The sequence below is a fragment of the Rhinolophus sinicus genome, linkage group LG02 (genome assembly GCF_036562045.2).
Source record: "Rhinolophus sinicus isolate RSC01 linkage group LG02, ASM3656204v1, whole genome shotgun sequence".
In the NCBI taxonomy this organism is placed as follows: Eukaryota; Metazoa; Chordata; class Mammalia; order Chiroptera; family Rhinolophidae; genus Rhinolophus; species Rhinolophus sinicus.
The window spans coordinates 50067501-50086057 of NC_133752.1; the positions used below are offsets into that span (position 1 = coordinate 50067501).

At 35.7% G+C, this 18557-nt stretch overlaps 1 protein-coding gene across 1 annotated transcript in view; it reads right to left on the bottom strand.

The window, feature by feature from the left end:
• Positions 1-7254: 7254 nt before the first annotated feature.
• LOC109447228 (uncharacterized) overlaps positions 7255-18557 on the bottom strand; it is a 28221-nt gene continuing 16918 nt past the window's right edge. Inside the window, exon 6 of the mRNA XM_019731364.2 lies at positions 7255-7682. Coding sequence (XP_019586923.2) covers positions 7545-7682 — 138 coding nt within the window. The 3' untranslated portion in view covers positions 7255-7544. The remainder of the gene's footprint in view (positions 7683-18557) is intronic.

The window sequence follows — 18557 nt, forward strand, 5'->3', positions numbered from 1 at the left end:
CCAAGATGCTTTGCTTTTGTGTTTTTGGCCTCTCCTTTTCATAGAGATTTTCCTCAAATGTTAGGTGGTCCTTGGCTCACATTTAGGAGTGGAGTATTTTAAAAGCTAATTGGATGTTGTGAATTAGGTTGGGAGGTGGGAGCTTGTCAACCATGGGGTTCACTATTGGGTGATCTGGCTGTGTCATTTTGAGGAACCCTTGAATACATTTGTTTAAAACCCGTGGAGTTGGTCAGGTTCACCAGAGAAGTCTTTCTGCTCTGCTGCCTAAAGGGCAAAAAAACCTGGCTGCCAGTATTCTGGTATCCCAGTGGGGAAAGAACAAGTACTATTATTTTCATCACTATATGCCTGTGAACCCAAGATCACCCTATCTTACTGGAGATAATCTCTAGTTTTGGGATGGAGGAGTTCAGTTGTCCAATGATACAGACGTCCGGGGTGGGGGGCTTACCTGCTTGTCAAACCGACCAATCCTGTTCTAGTCTTCCATTTCTGAAGGTGCCTGGGCTGTGAATTGCTAGCAAGCCTTAGGGGCAAGGGGTGTTCTGTGGTACAAGCACGGATATCCACTACAGGCAACGTTCAGTTTTGTTTGCCTAGTCAATTCCCTTTTGTCCACAAACTGCAGCTTTCAAAATTGGCTGTTGTCTCTTCTTTGTCTTTTATGGTTTTTTATGTTGTCCCCCCTCTTTAAAATACTGAGTTTTAGCAGGATTTCAGAAGGGTCTATAAGTGATACGGTCTATTTTTAGCAGCCTTGATTATTTGTGTGTGGTTGGTGATGGAAGATTTAGGGAACAAAAACAGACAGGTAAATTAAAATACAGGTAGCTCAGTACTCTTAAGAATTTGGCCAACAAAGTTCATAAGTAGTTCACTAGTTTATTATAGAATCAATCCCTGCTTATTCATGGACAGTGTTAGGTAACTGATTTCAATTCTCCCGTCAGTTTTGTACCCTTGTTAGAGCTACTAGTCCTTCTTTTCAAGTAATGTATGAATTTTCTAGGTCTGCTGTCCTAATTCAAATTTTGATACCTTTTGATTTACTAGATGCCTGCTGTCAGGTGAGTTAATCTCTTCCTGGGGTTCTGGGTTTCCTTTTATTTATTTCTTAACATTTAACATGTGTAAGAGTCCAAATCTTGTTACCTTAACTTCACACGGGAGTGGTAATTGCTTCATTGTTCTTTGTTGGTCACAAGTATTAGAATAAAGTGTGGAATACCTGTCCAGATGCCATTCATGCTGAGATAATTTTGAAAGGTAGTCTCACTAATAATGTTAGGATGTAATTCGGCCTTTGTGTTCTGTACTTTAGTCTGTGCTTTTATTGTTTTACTGCTTGGAAAAGGTTTTTAAAGGTATCTTGTACTTTAAAAAGTAGTTTAGGCTTAGAGCCTTGAGCTATTGGGAATTTAGAAAACCAGGAGCCCACTGTCCACCACAATGTATGTGTTGGTCCTGAAATGTATAATGAGTTTATTTGGTTTGGGGTCATATTAAGCAAGTGTCAAAATCTAGATCCATGCATAATAAACACACTGACATCTCAGTAAATTTCTTTGGGAGGACTTCAATAGTACAGTTTATGAGTGTGTTAATATTTAAGGATGATCCCAAGCTATTCATAAAATGAATTTTATTACCTGCTTTTGACAAGGTTGCATACTTTATCGTTTCTTCACTACTGGTCATACTTAGTTTAGGAGTCTACCCTGAAAATTCCATGGGTAAAAAAAATGATTCTAGCAAGATGAATATTGAGTTGTGCAAATTGAATGCTTGAATGGTTTAATTGCTGTCAGTTGCTTATAATCTGGAAAAATGGGGAAGTGTTGGTTATAATCTAGTTTGCATTTCAAAGAGGACTGTAGACCATTTACATCAGAATCATTTAGTAAATCAGTTGTTGGGGGTGTTTTCTGGGATTCTGTATTTGACACTCCCAAGTGGTTTTAGCTGCATTAAAGTTTTAAGGTCTGTGGCTTTAAGATGGTTCGAGTTATAAACATTGTTTCAGTAAGGACTGTTTTTCTTGTTCTGCTAAAGACAAAGGTGCATGTTTCATAAAACTTAGACCTCTCAAGCATTTTAATCATGGACTCTGTCTAGCTTGAAAGGAAAAATCACAAAAGACAGCATTGTAAAGAGTGTACAAGATGACAGTGAGCAAGTATACCAAGTGGGGAAAGGGACACGGTGGGGGTGGCGATAGGCTGAAAACATAATGAGTTGGTTTTATTATGTTTTAATTCTCTACAGGCAGTACACTCCCCCTATTGCCTGCATATTGCTCCCTTTGGTTTGTCACTGATCTCACTCATCCATTCCAGTATGAATTGGTCATCAGCAACTGATTGAAATTGACTTTCGCAGTTGTCTTGAGTTGGGCTCGTTAAATTATTGCCTTGTTGTCCTTACTACCTTTTAGATTCTCAAGGATATGTAATTCCGGCAGCCTCAGGTCCTGGGATCCAAAGGACTGTGTAATTTAGGAATACGTCAGTGGGTAACTACTGTTAATTTTGTGCAGTAAGCCCTGTAAAAGGTAACTTTGGGGGACAGAAGGGTACTATAAGGGCATGAAAAAAGGACCTTAAAAATTACTGTACTACTTAAGAAGGGTGAAATGCCTTATAGGAATTAGATCCTAAGTAAGAGCAAGGTATTCCTTGTTACAGCAGTCCAAGTCGCTTATTTTAGTTGTCATAGGAGGAACTGTTTCAAGTCTTCAAAGAAAGTACAGATGAGCATTAGGAGAGGTGCTATTATAAGTCGATAAACAGTGATAACAGGTTATTGGATTCTATTTTGAGACACATCTAAGCCACTTGGGAAGATCGTTTACTTCAAGGGTAGTTGGTATACACTTTTATTTTGTAATTGGACAGGCTATATTCTGTTCACACTTTAGAATTTGAAAGCAAGGTTACTTTCCTGGCTTTTCTCTAAAATACTGGGAGAAACTTAAGAGGTCTGTTAATGCCAGTACATGTGACATTTAACATGTCTTGGAAGCTATGCTTTGAATAAATACTTTAGAAGGAATATATAATTGCCCCTCCCCTTTTTTTGTATGGATGGCCTTGGATTACACAGGGCTTAATCACATTTTTAGAAAATACTTGCCAATCTCAGACTGATGAAGTGGAACCCTTTTTAAAAATAAAAATTGAAAGATGGCTCTTTGATTATAAATTACAGTGTAGTTAAGAGATTGGTTAAGGCAATAAAAACTTCGAAATGCTCAGAAATTTGTTGTAAATTGCTTCTGCAATCGATATATATATAAAGCATGCTACTAATCAATTAGTTTTATGTATTAAGACCTATCAGCATGTCTTTTTTAAGTACCTGGTTGACTTGATTTTAAACTAACATGATGTTCTCTGTATCATTTAACATTTTCAAGACATTTTCCCCAAGCAAATTCTGTTGGAACCAAGTGTTTCCAGTTCTAGAAGCCTACTTCTAGAGTCTTCATATGAAGTTTATAGTGGGCTTTAATGGGATTTTAATTTGCACTAAATTTTCTTTTCTGAAAGATTACTTATGTTCAAATTATAATGTAGTGCTTTTGTCTCACAATTAAACTCTTACAGCACTCATGCATTTTTTGCACTGTCTTTTTTTTTTTTTAATTTTTTATTTTTTATTTTAAGCTTTCCCCACTTGGATGAATACCTTGAATAACAGGTCTTGTTTTCTTAGTTGAAAAGGTAAGGCAACTATTAATCATGTTTAAAATAAAAATCTTATTAAATGATGGGTTCTTTTGAAAGATAGCGTATGCATAATTGGTCAAATAGTATTACAAGTTGAAGAGTCACTAAATTTGATAGAAGAATAAAGGGTAATTTTCCAGTTTTCCCCAAAATGTTCATGAGGAAGGATAGTCAGAGTAGGAAGATTGTATATGGGGATGTTCAGTCTTTGGCATCTACTGGGTTTGCTGTAAAATGTAGTGAGACCACTAAAAGTGCTGATGGGCATTTGCTATCCATGTACTTTTGTAAATTTTTCAGAAAATGGCAAATGGAATCAAATGTGTGTAATAGTAATAGCATTAACCAAGGTACTTAGGCTTTCTCTGTAAGCCTAACAGTATTGTGTCACTATTCTACTTCCTACATTTGTGTCCCCTGAGAACTTGAAGGAATATGAGTCACTCATAGGGCTGGCCTACCAAGAGAGAGGTTGCCATTGTGGCAGGTCATGGTGTGCTGAGCGGGTCTGCTCCTCCATAAATGAAGGGTCTGTAACCAGCTCGTGATTTTCCTTTTCTAAAAATCAGGATGGAATTAAACAGTGAGTTTTGTTATTCTAGGTTCTGCCAAGATTTTATAATGAGAATACGAACTTTTGAAACGAGTTAAAAATAGTCCTTTTCAGATTTATTAAAATGTGTGGGACATTCTATTTAGCAGATTTTTAAAAAAATTCTAGTTTAATATATTCAATGGAATAAATTATTGCAAATAAGTAGTTCTGAGGTCCAGCTATCATTTGCCCTGTAATGGGCAGATAAAATTTAACTTTTCCAGGCATCAGTTTTTCCAACTGTAAAATATCTCCCTTGGCTATGAACATTGAATGATAGTCATGTGAAAAGTGCTTTGAGGTTAGTTTTCAACTTCATCATGGGGTTACAGACACTTTGAGGCCCCATCCCAGCCTTAAGCACAATCTTCAGGGGTGGAGCCCAAACCTAGTACAATCGATCCCTAGGTGATGCTGAGGGTTGAAAGCCAGAGCTTCCTATTTATTGCAATGACTTGAGGAAATAAGGACGGAAATCATGCATATGAGAAAGTACCAAATGTTAACGCCTGTATATGCTGGGCAGTGAACATGAAGAGTGGGGTGTGGCGAGGCGGGAGTAACTGGTCCACCATGAAGCGATGAGTGCCCTTTCCGAAGTTTGCCTGGGCACCTGCAGGGACTCCCTGCTTTCTGTAACTCCTGGGCTTCTCTGGTGGTGAACCTTCTGGAGCCCTGTGATTTTGGCGAGTACATTTGGGAAGATGAGGCTAAGAGAGTTCTAGATTCCGGAATAGTTGTGATTACCTTGATAGAGGAATTAAGGCCAAATGAGCAGTTTTGTGGGGAAAGGAGGAAGAACATACAGTTTTGGGATTTAAAATTTGAGTGTTTGCATGATATGCAAGTGGGGAAATGAAGAGAACCAAGGCTGAGCTCTGCTGGAGGCCATCTGAATGAAAGAATGATAGTGTGATTGAACTCCGAAGGCCTGCTCTACCTTCTGCACCCCCACAGCAAGCAGTGTCTTCATTTGTTGATCTCCTCTTACTAGCCCAGTGGACTCAGGCAAGTGACAACTTGTGCTTGCCTTCAGTTTTCGCATCTGTAAAATGGAAACTTCTAATAGGTTGGTGCAAAAGTAATTGTTTAAAAGGTAAAAAGTAATGGCAAAACTGCAATTACTTTTGCACCAACCTGATAGTACCTATCTCACAGTTATTGTGAGGATTAAATAAGAAACTTTAAAGTATTTAAACAGATACTAGCACATAATAAGTGCTCAATAACTTTTGTTACTGTTGACTGCCTTTACCTATTGAGATAAATTGGATTTCTAATAAGATCCAATGCCCATCCGACTTAAAACCCATGAAATCTTCCTCAGTGACCAGAGCTGGTGGTGATCGTTATCTTTCCTGAATTTATTCCCTATCGGTGCACACTGAACTAAATGTTTTAACACGCTTAGGATTTTTATTTGTCTTGCCTCCTCAACTGGAATGTAAACTTCCCTTAGGAATTAGGACCATTTTGTATACTTCTATATATGGCCATGAATTTCGCAAACCGGTTATTCTATTAATGTGGTAATTTAGAATAAATCCTAATGTTTTACAACTGTTTTGGAGGAGTTGGAGCTCTACATTTGAAAGCATAAATGAATGAAAAATCTAAGGTTGCCTTAATACTTGTATCTTTCTACTCAGTTATGTTCTGACAGGTGTAGCACAACTGGGAAACACCCTTTACTAAAGGAGTGTTTTGTTTTTGTTTTTACTTCTTCCTGGTAGCTTTCAACAGTTCATAAAAATGCAAGTCATCCTGAAAACTCCTAAGACTATCTAGGAAAACGCATTACACATGGACTTGCTGCCTGGAAGCTGGGCGATTCCTGTGCTTTAAACATGCAAGTGGAGAGGAGCTTGCAAGGCACATTACTCATTTTTAGGCTTCTGGGTCTTGGCATCTTAATATGTAAAATTGGGGGCTAAATTAGGTATTTTTACGTTTCATGTCGTCTAGCAATAAATTTGCCAGTATTCACTGGCAACCAGAATACACATACATTGTTTTATACATAATTATAAATTGTAGAAATGTTAGGCAAATTGTATAGAGCTTCAAAAATAATGGCAGCAAAATACATGACAATACCTCTTCTCACAGTACTCCTTTAATTCCTGTCTCTACCTCCCAGAAACAATCTACCAACCTGGGAAAAAGCCAAATGGTACTGAAGTGTCCCGTCTGGCCCATAATGAAGGGGTCAGATAATATACTCTGATTTAAATACGGGCTTCACGGTCATATACCACAGTCACTACTTGAATCAGTCAAAATCTCATCTTCCTAGCTGCATGATCTTGGACATGTCATTTAATTTTGCCTTTTTCTGGTCTGCAAAGTACAGATAATATGAACTAACATTTTCATAGCACTTAGCATTATGCTAACTTAGTAGTTTTTACCTCTTCATGTCATTGTATAATTAATTAAATGACACCCATTCCCCCAAAGCACTTAGTACATTGAATCAAAGTAAATATTCAATAGAATATTCCATAATACGTGTATTTTTTTCTGAGTATAGATTACAGAAACTCCAAAGTTTCTGATTTAAAATCCTTTAAAAAATTTTTTGTGAATGGCAAGGTGATACTGTACTAGAGGACTTGGTGCCTATTTAAAATACTGGTATTTGATCATTATCAGAATTAAAATGAGTTATCTAGCAGGAAGGAATCACTGTTCTAATCTTATTTTTCCCCATGGATTAAATGATTTTTAAAACCAACTTTAGACCTCAAATTCCCATACATGAAACAACTCATGAAACCTTGTTACAAACTGCTAAGTAAAGCTGCATGCTTTGGTTATTAGAAATCTTAGTGATTTGAAGTTAATGGATGAAGTGTATCACTAAAAAAAAGGCTGTTAGGGTGGCAAGACAGGAAGACAGGATCTGTGATAGAGAAATGATACAGCTTCCCAATTTTTTAATCTTTACTCAAGGAAATGCCTAATATAAAACACAATGGTTTGGATTTTCATTTCAAATGGAAGAAGAAGAGGTGAATGTGTATCTCTGGACTGTACTCATGTTCAGGTTCTTATATTTCTAAGGAAATTTCAAGGTCAAGACCATTTCTGAGTAAGGAAGGAGTAAGACAATTGGGATTTAATCAATGCCATTCAATGCTATCATCTTTTTCTATGTAATAGTTAACGGTTAAGTAACATTTAGTGTGTGGTACACATAACAAAACTCCATGTGGTCAGGTTGGTATTACATTTATACTTAGAAGAATGATGATGATTGAAAGGAGAAGTGCCACAGAGATGAGTATAATCTTTTTGAAACGTTTCCACCATATCCTTCTAAGACTCTTTCTTGTTTTTTTGGAGTCTTTGGCCTGAAATAAAAATAAACACAGATTTAATGTTTTCATTTCTGGGTTAATCGGCACACTCCAATACTTATTAGAGCTCTCTAAAAGAACAGATTTCGTTTGGCTTTGACCAATCTCCAAAAGTCTCAATAGAGCTGAACAGCTTTTATAAAAGGATACACCAAGATTCCAGGTGCCTTCCTTATTGTGTTCAGCTGCACTTTTACTAGCTTTATTAACTTTGTGACCTTGAACAAGTTACTAACACTTTGAGCCTCAGTTTCCTCATCTTCATGATTTTTCTTAAATGCCACTGTCCGTTACAACCCAATTTAAATTTGCAACCCTCATATCTGTATCCCAGAAGCCTTATTCCACTTCAATACATTATTTTTCTCCAAAGTACTTATCTAACATTATGTAAATTTTACTTATTTACTCTTTGTTGAGAATGTAAGTTCTATGAAGGCAGGGATTTTTGTCGGTTTCATTCACTGTTATATTCACAACAGTGCACAATATAGGGCAGGTGTTCAATTAATATCTGTTGAATTAATGAGTAAATATATTAAATGGGGATAATGATACCTGTCACATAGTAGCCTAGATAGTGAGGATTAACTGAGATAATGAATATAGTACATCTAGTCCACTGTATAAGAATAAATTATGCCGTTATTAATATTTTTGGTAAATAATGAGATGGATTTTGTTAAGTACTTTATGATACAAAAAAGTTTCATTACAAACCTAAATAAAACAGCTCACTGTTATTAACATGCACAAAATTACTGAAAGAACTCAAGGAGCAGTGGGAAGAAATGAAACAAGGCCACACAGAATTGTAAAATTCTTTTTATTTTTTTGTTCTGAGAAAAGCTTTGTTGTTTCCATTTGGTCCACTCCATTTTGTTTTTTAAATCTATATAACTGCTTCTCATATAGGCATGATACAAACAAAATGCTTGGTGCTTACATGGACTTCTGCTGTCTGCCACTTGGGTAAGAAGTAAAACTGCAACCAGTTTATTCGTGCATCAGATAAGTTTCTTTTACTCTCAGTATATACAATGACTTTCCAAGAGCAAAGTCACGGTACATAATTACAGTGAATGCTATAAATAGCATATGTCCCATTATGCTACTCAGATGGCCTCACAATTCTAATGTACAAGTTATGGGAGCCCCAGGTTTATATACCCAAGATGCTGTTGGTTATTCCCAAGGATCTGGCACATGGAAGCTAGTGGACTAGGTGAACATTCCAGGATGTTATATTTTATTGAATGCTTTAAATGCAGGTACTACTGGTATATGACATACATGATATGTATTTTTGCATCATAATATACAATACTCAAAATACTCTTGGGTGAGTATTCCTGTTTTACATCATTGAAGAAAATGAGGCTCAAAGGTTTTAAGTTTTCAGGTTATACAGCTGGTAAGTGGTGGAGCTGGAATTTAAATCTAGAATTGCATGACTATATTGCCTTGTGTAGAAACATTTAATTAAGATATAAGCGGACTTTACATTCTTAGATTATTTTCTTTCTCTTTTATTAATGTAATACGCATATATAGTTAGAAAAGTCAGAATTCTACAAGGCTTATGAGTAAAAACGGCATACTCCTGCCCTACTCCTTCCCACCCCTGATCCTATTTTTAGAGGTAATCACTCTCAGCTCTTGTCTGTTTTGCTTGTTGTGTTATTCCTATTGCCTGGAACAGTGGTTCTCAACTAAGGGCGATTTTGTCCTTCTGGGGACATTTGGCAATGTCTGGAGACATTTTGATTGTCATGACTGGAAGGGGTGCTACTGGTATCTAATGTGTAGAAGCCAGAGATGCTGTTGAACATCCTACAATGCAGAGGACAGTCCTGCTACCTCCACCCCACCCACCCAACAAATAATTACCCAATCCAAAATGTGCCAAGGTTGAGAATCCCTGACCTAGAACAGTGCCTGACACATAATGGGTGCTCAATAAATGCTGGTTGAATGTACCTTATTTAGCTCTTTATTTTTCTCTGGTGTTTGTTTTCTTCTGCATTACTAGAAAGCATACATATATATTTCTTGAGCTTTCTATTTCCAACTATGGAAGGAAGTGTATAACTCTTAACCATATCCCCAAATCTCCCTTCTTTAAATACACACCTTTCCTTTCTTTCCTATCCTCTCTTTTTGTTTAACACATTGTAAATATTTGCTGAACCATGGAGTATATTTGATTACATTGACTTTAATGTATAACTTCCTGGTTTCTGTAGAGCTACTAACAGGTAGAGAGTTAAATGAAATCTTTTCAATTGTTAGTTTTTACTCTACCAACCAGTAATCCATTCCCAAACTACAAAGGAGCTGAAAAATATCCTTCCTTTGATTGCTCCCGTGTTGGATCCACTTGTTTTATCTTGAAGAAGTTCATCACAGAGCCTTTTGAACCACTCCAGCCTGGTTTGGTTGAGATCTAGGTTTATTTACCATTTCCCTGAAAATAAGACCTAGCCGGACAACCAGCTCTAGTGCGTCTTTTGGAGCAAAACTTAATATAAGACCCAGCCTTATATTTATTATATATTCTATAAGACCCGGTCTTATAGTAAAATAGTAAAATAAGACCGGTTCTTATATTAATTTTTGCTCCAAAAGACGCATTAGAGCTGATTGTCCAGCTAGGTCTTATTTTCGGGGAAACATGGTATATGCTTTAATCTTGGGTCTTTGTTCACCAATATCCTGGATATGCCCTCCTCTTGTGTTGGGCCTTCTGTTTTCTCAATTTCATCCTTCCCTTTCCTGATTTATTCCCTCCTATTGAAAAATATTTGCCAGAAACTACCTTAGAAAGGGTGAGTGGGAGGTATAGTTCTGAATTTCTAAGAACCTATATGCCTAGAAACATCATTTTTTTACCCATACGTTGAGTTGGCAATTTGATTGGGTATAGAAACCTAGTGGAAATCATTTTCCCTCAAAATTTTGAAAGCATTCATCCATTTTTCTTTAATACCCATATATTTCTATTGGGAAATTTGATGCTATTCTAATTGCCAAATCTTTGGTTTCTTCTTTCTCTGAAAGCTTTTAGAATCTTCTCTTCCTTTTTAATATTCTATAATTTCAAGATTACATGCCCTGCTGTGGTCCTTGTTTTTGTTCATTGAATCTGGAAAGTCATGTTATTTAGTTCTAGGAATTTTTCTTGTATTACTCTGATTTTCTTCCCTCTGATTCCTTCAATTTCTTTTCTTGAAACTCCTGTTATTCATATGTTGGATATCTTAGACTGATTCTCTTGTCTTCTTGCTCTCTGTTTTTGCTCTACTTTCTGAAGGAATATTTCAATTTTATGTTACAATAATTCTGTTAACTTAAAAATTTTTACTATTGTTTTAATTTTCAAAAGATCTTTTTTCTATGAATAAGCTTTTATATAGCTTTCTGTTCTTGTTTCAGAGATGTATTATCTAATACTCTTTCTCTCAAGAAAGAGGTTTTTTTTAAAACACTTTCTTTTGCTTTTGCATTATCTATTTTGTCTGAGTTCCATTTTCCCTGTTTCTTTAAATATATATTTTTAATTATAGAGATTTTCCTCAAATATCTCATGATGTGTTGTTGATTTACTAAAATGATGATTGGAAACTGTATAGTGAGTGGGGCCTGTCGTTTGGTGGGCTTCTCTGTAGGATACTGTGGTATGGACCTGACCATTTCATTGGGGGAATGCCTCAATATCTGTAGGCAGGTCAGTAGCTGTAGGTCTTCTCCCTTTGATCTAGTCAGTTTTCCTAGACAGAAATCCCCTAATTTCCTGCCTGGGTAAAGCTGACTGGGAGAGAGGTTGCGGAGTGGTCACCATATTCAGGATGCAGATTTTCACTTAGTCTATCTGATTTTAATATGATGGTTAGTCTGCACCTGGTGTCTAAGTTAAAAACATCTCTGGTCTATTGTCTTTAGATAATAAAATTTATTATCCTTTGTCAGTGATAAGGAGAGGAAGCAATGTGGCTGTGAAAAGTAGGGAAGTGGCAACAGGTAACACGTTCCTTTTAAAGATTTTATACCTAGTCTCTTCTTTCTAGACCTATACTGCATGTCTTCTTTTTGATGTACCATATGTCTCCAATTTCTGATCCTTCCCAAGGTCCTATGGCCTGGATCAGTTTGCATTTTAATGTCTTCTGCTTACAAGCTTATGTTTCAAGCTTTTATTGCTCTATTTGGACTAATAATTACTGATAACCTGTTTTCTAGCTTCCAATATTGTTGACATTTCTTACATGTTGTCTTTTCTCTTGTTTTTTTATCCTAGTGGTTTGTACATTAAAATCTCTATTGTTTTACATATCATTTTATTGGCATTTTGAGAGGATATCAAGATAAATGTATATGTTTAATCTGCCAAGTTAGAATCCATGACCCATACTTATCTGTACACAGGCTGACAGAAACCTTATTGGCCTACTTTTAGTTAAAAAACAAATCTGCTTTTTAAGAATATTCAGTAGAGTCTTTTACGAAAAGACCAAGGGAAAAGACAGGGAGAAAACTAATTTAGCTAGACAAAAATAGAGGGTTTAGTGAGAATGATTATGTGCTGTGTGAATATAATGTGTGAAAAACTGTAAAATACTTCAAATTTTATCCTTTATTGAGCTGCTTCTACTCAACTGGCTTCAAAGAGGAAGTCATTTTTTCTCCATATATTCATGAAAATACAATGTATACATAAAAATGGGATTTGTTGGAAGGTAAGGCAGTAAAGTGAAATAAGTTAAAAAAATTTTTGTTTGTTTGTTTTGCTGTAATTTTCTGGGATTTACTATAGATGTTGCTGCTTGTCCCATAAGAAACACACATATAATCTAATAAAAAAGTAATAGGTCTGGCGATATGGTGGATTATGTAACCCCATAATCCTGGCACTATTATTAATCAGAAATGTTAGACAAAATATAAGAACCAAATGTTTAAATGCATAGTTGAACTTGGAAGAAAGTAAGACCAAGGCCAGGTGCAGGAACTTTGGAAAGCAGGGAGAAGTTGCCCTGATGGTGCATGGTGCAGCTCCTCTGGATTTGGGAGGGAGATGATGCTGGCCTCTGTTGCCCAGGGCTTAGGATTTCAGTGCTCATAGGGACAGGAGGCGAAGCCGTGGGCTCACAGGAAGAGAGTGAAGTGATGGAACTATATGGAACTCCCTTCCTGTTAACGGCTCGGAGCTTTGGAGTCTTCCTTGATTCTCTTACCACACATCCAATTTGTTAGCAATTCCAATTTCATCTTCAAAATATAACCACAATCCTACTACTTCTCACGGTCTATACTGTAGTCAATATTCATTTAGTGCTACCAACACTGACACCACTTTCTTTGCTCTTCATTTCTTGCTGAAACTCAAAATTTTCATCTGAGATCATTTTCAATCTACCTGATATACTTCCTTTAGAATTTCCTTTAGTGCAGATGTGATAAAGTGAAGACTTCAGTTCCCCTTCCATAATGTGGAGTTATTGCTAGCAAGAGACTATCCAATCACAGACCACATTTTTCAGGCCCTTCACCCATCTCATATATGCCCCTCTCTACCCCTTGTACTTATACAAAGCTATAAGACTAATTCTTACCAACGGATTGTGAGTAGAAGTGATGGGTGTCACTTTGGGGCTGAACTGGCTATAAGTAAATGTGTTTCCTCCATTCCCTGTTTAACCAACTGCCACCTGAAACTGAAAGACTCTGAGACCCAAGGCAATGGCAGAGTCACAAAATGGAAAAAGCTTGGGTTCCTGGGTTACCATATGGAAGTCTGCCCATGGAAAAACCTGCCTTAGACTGTTATACAACCGAGAAATAAACCTCTATTGAATTTAAAACACTGAAAACTTGAGGTATGTTGTTACAGCTAGTGTTTCTCTAATATTGAAATTGATAGTAGGATGAGATATTGTTACTACAAAACTCTAAACATGTGGCATTGGCTTAAACATCAAGTGGTAGGCAGTGAAGAAACATTAAAGGTTGGAAAGATAAAAACCGATGCTCTGGAGAGTAAAATATTTGCTAAAACTATCACCTGTGATACCTTGGAAAGCAGACAAAGCACCTATTGAACCCTGTCACTTTAGAAGAAAAGGTTGGAAATAGAATGGTAGTAGTGGAGTTTTTGTTCCTGGCTGCATTTAGCCAGGCAACAATTGATTGGTTTGCAAGAAGAAACGAAAAGGAACAGAGAGGATACAGAAATGTAGAACACTGAAAGATTAGAAAATTGATGGCTTTTTTGGCCAAACAAGAGGAAATAAGATTGAAAAGGTCTTTAAATGACAAATGCCCATTAAGATTCTGTCCTTCCTCAATAACAAAAAACCCCAAAACCAGTAAAAAGTGAGCCAAGGACCTGAATAGCCTTTCTCCAAAGAAGATATACAAATGGCTAATAAGCACATGACAACATGCTCAACATCATTAGTCCTTAAGGAAATGCAAATCAAAATGCGATACGTCATACCCAGTAAGATGGCTACAATTTTTAAAAATGGAAAATAAGTGTTGGAGAGGATGTGGAGAAATTAGAGTCCTCTTACATTACTGGAGGGAATGTAAAGAGTCCAACTGCTGTGGAAAATAGTTTGGAAGTAACTCAAAACGATTAAACCTTGAATATGATCCAGCAATTCTATTCCTATGTATATACACAAAACAATTGAAAACAAGTATTCAAAAAAAAAGATGTGTAAGAACATTCATAGCAGCATTATTCAAGGAGCCAAAAGGCAGAAAAACCCAAATGTCCATCAACTGATGAGTGGATAAACAAATTGTGGTCTATCCGTACAATGGAATGTTATTCAGCCATAAAGAGGAATGAAGGACTGATACTTGTTACAACATGGATGAACCTCAACATTGTGCTAAGGGAAAGAAGCCAGACACAAAAGATCGCAGATTGTATAACTCCATTTATATGAAATATCCAGAATAAGTAAATCCATAGAGACAGAAAGTAGATTAGTGGTCGCCAGGGGCTGGGGAGTAAATGCTTAACGGGTACGAGGTTTCTTTTTAGGGTGACGAACATGTTTTGGAACTAGATAGAGGTTATGGCTATACAACATTGTGAATGTACTACATGCCACTGAATTGTATACTTCATAATGTTAATTTTATGTTATATGAATTTTACCTCAATTAAAAAGAAAAGATTCTGCCCTGCAGTAGACATCAGATTAGGGGTATAAGCTTCCTATCCAAATCTAATGGCTCAAGGTAGTGCCTTTAAATTAAGAGGGAGGAATGAGGGCAAGGAAGCAAAGAAATACGTCTAGAAAAGAACTTTATATGTGGCTACAGGCACTTGGAAATGACTAGAACCAAAGAGATTAGAAATCAACTAAATTGTAAATGGAATTATAAATAAACCAAAATCTGGTCCTTTGAAAAGACCAAAGAGAAAATCTTGATTAAAAAGTAAAGAGTGGCTAGGAATGAGAAAATTAACCATAGGCAGAGGACAGACTAAAATAATTATACACACACACACACATATAATCTATGTTAATCTAAAAAGTAAGAAGGGATCGAAAATGTATTAATGTTTAACACATGGAGAGGCACTGAGAGGTGTGTATGTGAGATGGTATGTTATGAAAGTTAAGGTGTTTGGGGGGCAGAGACATGAAGAGCTGACCACTGTATATTCCTTTATTCATTTACTTGTAGTGTGTTGCAATTCCTGCAGTAATCTAGGTAAATGAATTTATGGGTAATATTTAGTTTTAATTAAACTAAAAAGTAGACATTTGCCTTAAAAATCATACTAATAGAGCAAACATAACAAGAAAACGACAGAGGCTATATCTCTGACAGAGGCTTCTAGTTTGAGTACTCTATCTACCATATTTATAGTGATATATAATCACATTTGACTTTTAATCACATTATCGTTAAAATACACTATTAATATTTTTCTTAATCAGAGAGAAAGTTTTAATTTTCCTAAAACAAATTGTTTAATATTTTATTTCATCTTTATCTCATTCTTTTAAGTTCTATTTTTCTGTATGTTTAATAATATATAACATTATTATAGAATATATAGAATTTATATATATTTAAATGCATTCTCAAGAATATTTTATGAATAAATATGCATGATCAAAAAATTCTATAGACCACTGTCTTAGAAACATTTTTGCAAAAGTGTACCAAAAAGAATTACCATATGACCCCACAATCCCTCTCCTGGGTATACGTAAAACATTTGAAAACATTTATCCGTAAAGATATATGTGCTCTGATGTTCATTGCTGCTTTATTTACAGTGGCCAAGACATGGAAACAACCAAAGTGTCCTTCGATAGATGAGTGGATAAAGAAGATGTGGTATATATACACAATGGAATACTGTTCTGCCATAAGAAAAGATGAAATGGTGTCATTTGTGACAACGTGGATGGATCTTGAGATTATTATGCTAAGCGAAATAATCACAGAAAAAGTAAAGAACTATATGATTTCACTGATATGTAGGATATAAAACTGAAAGCAACAAAGGAACAAGACAAAAAAATAAAGAAACAAAAACTCATAAACACAGACCAAGCTTAGTGGTTACCAGAGGGGAAGGGGGAAGGGGGGTGGTAGATGAGGGTAAATGGAGTCAAATATATGGTGATGGAAGGAGAACTGACTCTGGGTGGTGAACACACAATATGATATATAGATAATGTATTACAGAATTGTACACTTGAAACCTATGTAATTTTACTAACAACTGTCACCCCAGTAAATTAAAAAAAAAAAAACCTGTGGAGTTTTCCTTTCAAAATGGAAACAATTTTACTGATTTTCTGCTTATAAATTTAGTGCCTGCTCTTGGGGGGGGGGGGGACGATGGGGAAGGAAGCAGAAAATACATAAAAATGTAAAGCAAAGAATAAACAATTGTTCTTAATCCCTCAAAAAAAAGTGTACCAAGAGACATGTGCAAGGGTGTTCAGTGCACTACTGACCTACATTACTGTTTATTAAAAGGAGAAAGAATAATTACATTGCATTTTTAAAAATAGTAATGATATACTGTCAGAAGTTAAATTGATAAATTAGAGCAGCTCAGTGTATCAAAATGAATACATTTCAAAAACATGTTGAATTAAAAACTCAGGTTGTATAAGGATATGTACATTAATTATGTCATAAAGTTAAAAATGCAAACCAATAATATAGATACATATGCAGCTATACATACATAGCAGAGGAATAAAAATTGCATACAGATGATTCATATCAAATTCACAATAGTGGCTCTTCTGGTGAGGGAGTGGAATGGGCTTGGGAAAGGTGCACAGGGGACTTTAATTATATTTATAATAATTTTGTTTCTTTAAAAAACAAAGGCCAAAAATGTGGTAAAATATTAAGACCAGATTAGGTAGGCTGATGATTCCAAAGATATTAGACATATTATTTTTCAAACTTTTTCATATGCTTGCAATAAATATTTCATTAAAATAGTTTAATTTTCTCAGGATTCGTAACTATGGCCTCTGAGACACACAGTATTTAAATATCATACATGCTTTCTAATATAACAGAATGAGGTAATATTGATTGTGGAATTTTATGACTGCAATTTGAAAATGCTTTGTAAGAATATAGATACTATCAGTTCTCCACTGTTTGGCTGTTATGCTTTATCCATCTATTAGGACACTTAACATGTACTTTATATTGCAGTTATATTTATACAAATCTGTCTCCTGCAGTAGATTAAACTGTGGTAAGTATCTTATTTCATTCTTTCATTTCTAAAAATAACCAGCATATCTTGTACATAATAGGCACCAACAAATGTTTATTAATGAATATGGAATGAATCTCAATGGCTTCGACAGTATTATCTGAACTCTTGTATTGTACCTCTCATATAGTACAACTGCAATCCTAGATAATGGTTTATTAATTTTTCTTTGTAGATTATATAAACTGATGCGATCTTATCTTTTTCCTGCTATAAAAATAGAGTGTTTTGTTTAACTAAATAGTATTTAATTTAGCTAACATTGAGTGCTTGTTGGCTGGAGTTGTGGCTGTTAAATTCATCATTATATTCTTGGTGTTGAATGTGGAGCCTGGCAGACAGTAGCCCCTCCACAGATATTTGTTGAATGAATCAATAAATACTGTAAAAGGTGCACAGGGATGGCAAAGATGAGAGAGTGATAAACACAGCCTGGACAATGTAATGAGTAGAAGACCCTTGAGTTGGGTTTTGGTGGATGAGAGAACAATATTCTTCCAGGGTAAGGATAAAGAGAGAGAACTATATGTGTAAAGGTGTGACATCATGTAACATATATTTTGGGGAGCTACAAGTAGTTTGGTATTTTTTGAGATTTGTAAACTGCAAGACTGACCTCTGGGTGATATGATTGGTGATACACAGTCAGAAGAAAGCTCTTTATGTTAAGGAGGATGGACTCTACCCTGTATGGACAAAGGTACATCACTGAGGCTTTAAGAAGTCAATAGATAATGCTCATACTTACATTAAAAAAAATATTCTAGTGTCAGTGTGGAGGACGACTGGAGTGGAGTAGAACTAAAAATAGGGAGAACAATTAAATCCGGGGATTACCACAGTTAGTTAGACAAGAGAGATAGACCTTGGTGTGACACTGAGTAGCACTGGGATGGGTAAAAAGTGGATTGAAAAGAGATTCAGCCATTCTGTGGAATACTACTCAGCAGTGAAAAGGAATAAAATATTGACACACACACAACAAAATGAATTAATAACAAAATCTATACTAAGTGAAAGAAGTCAAACACAGAAGACTATGTATTATATGATGCTATTTATATTAAGTTCTAGAAAAGGTA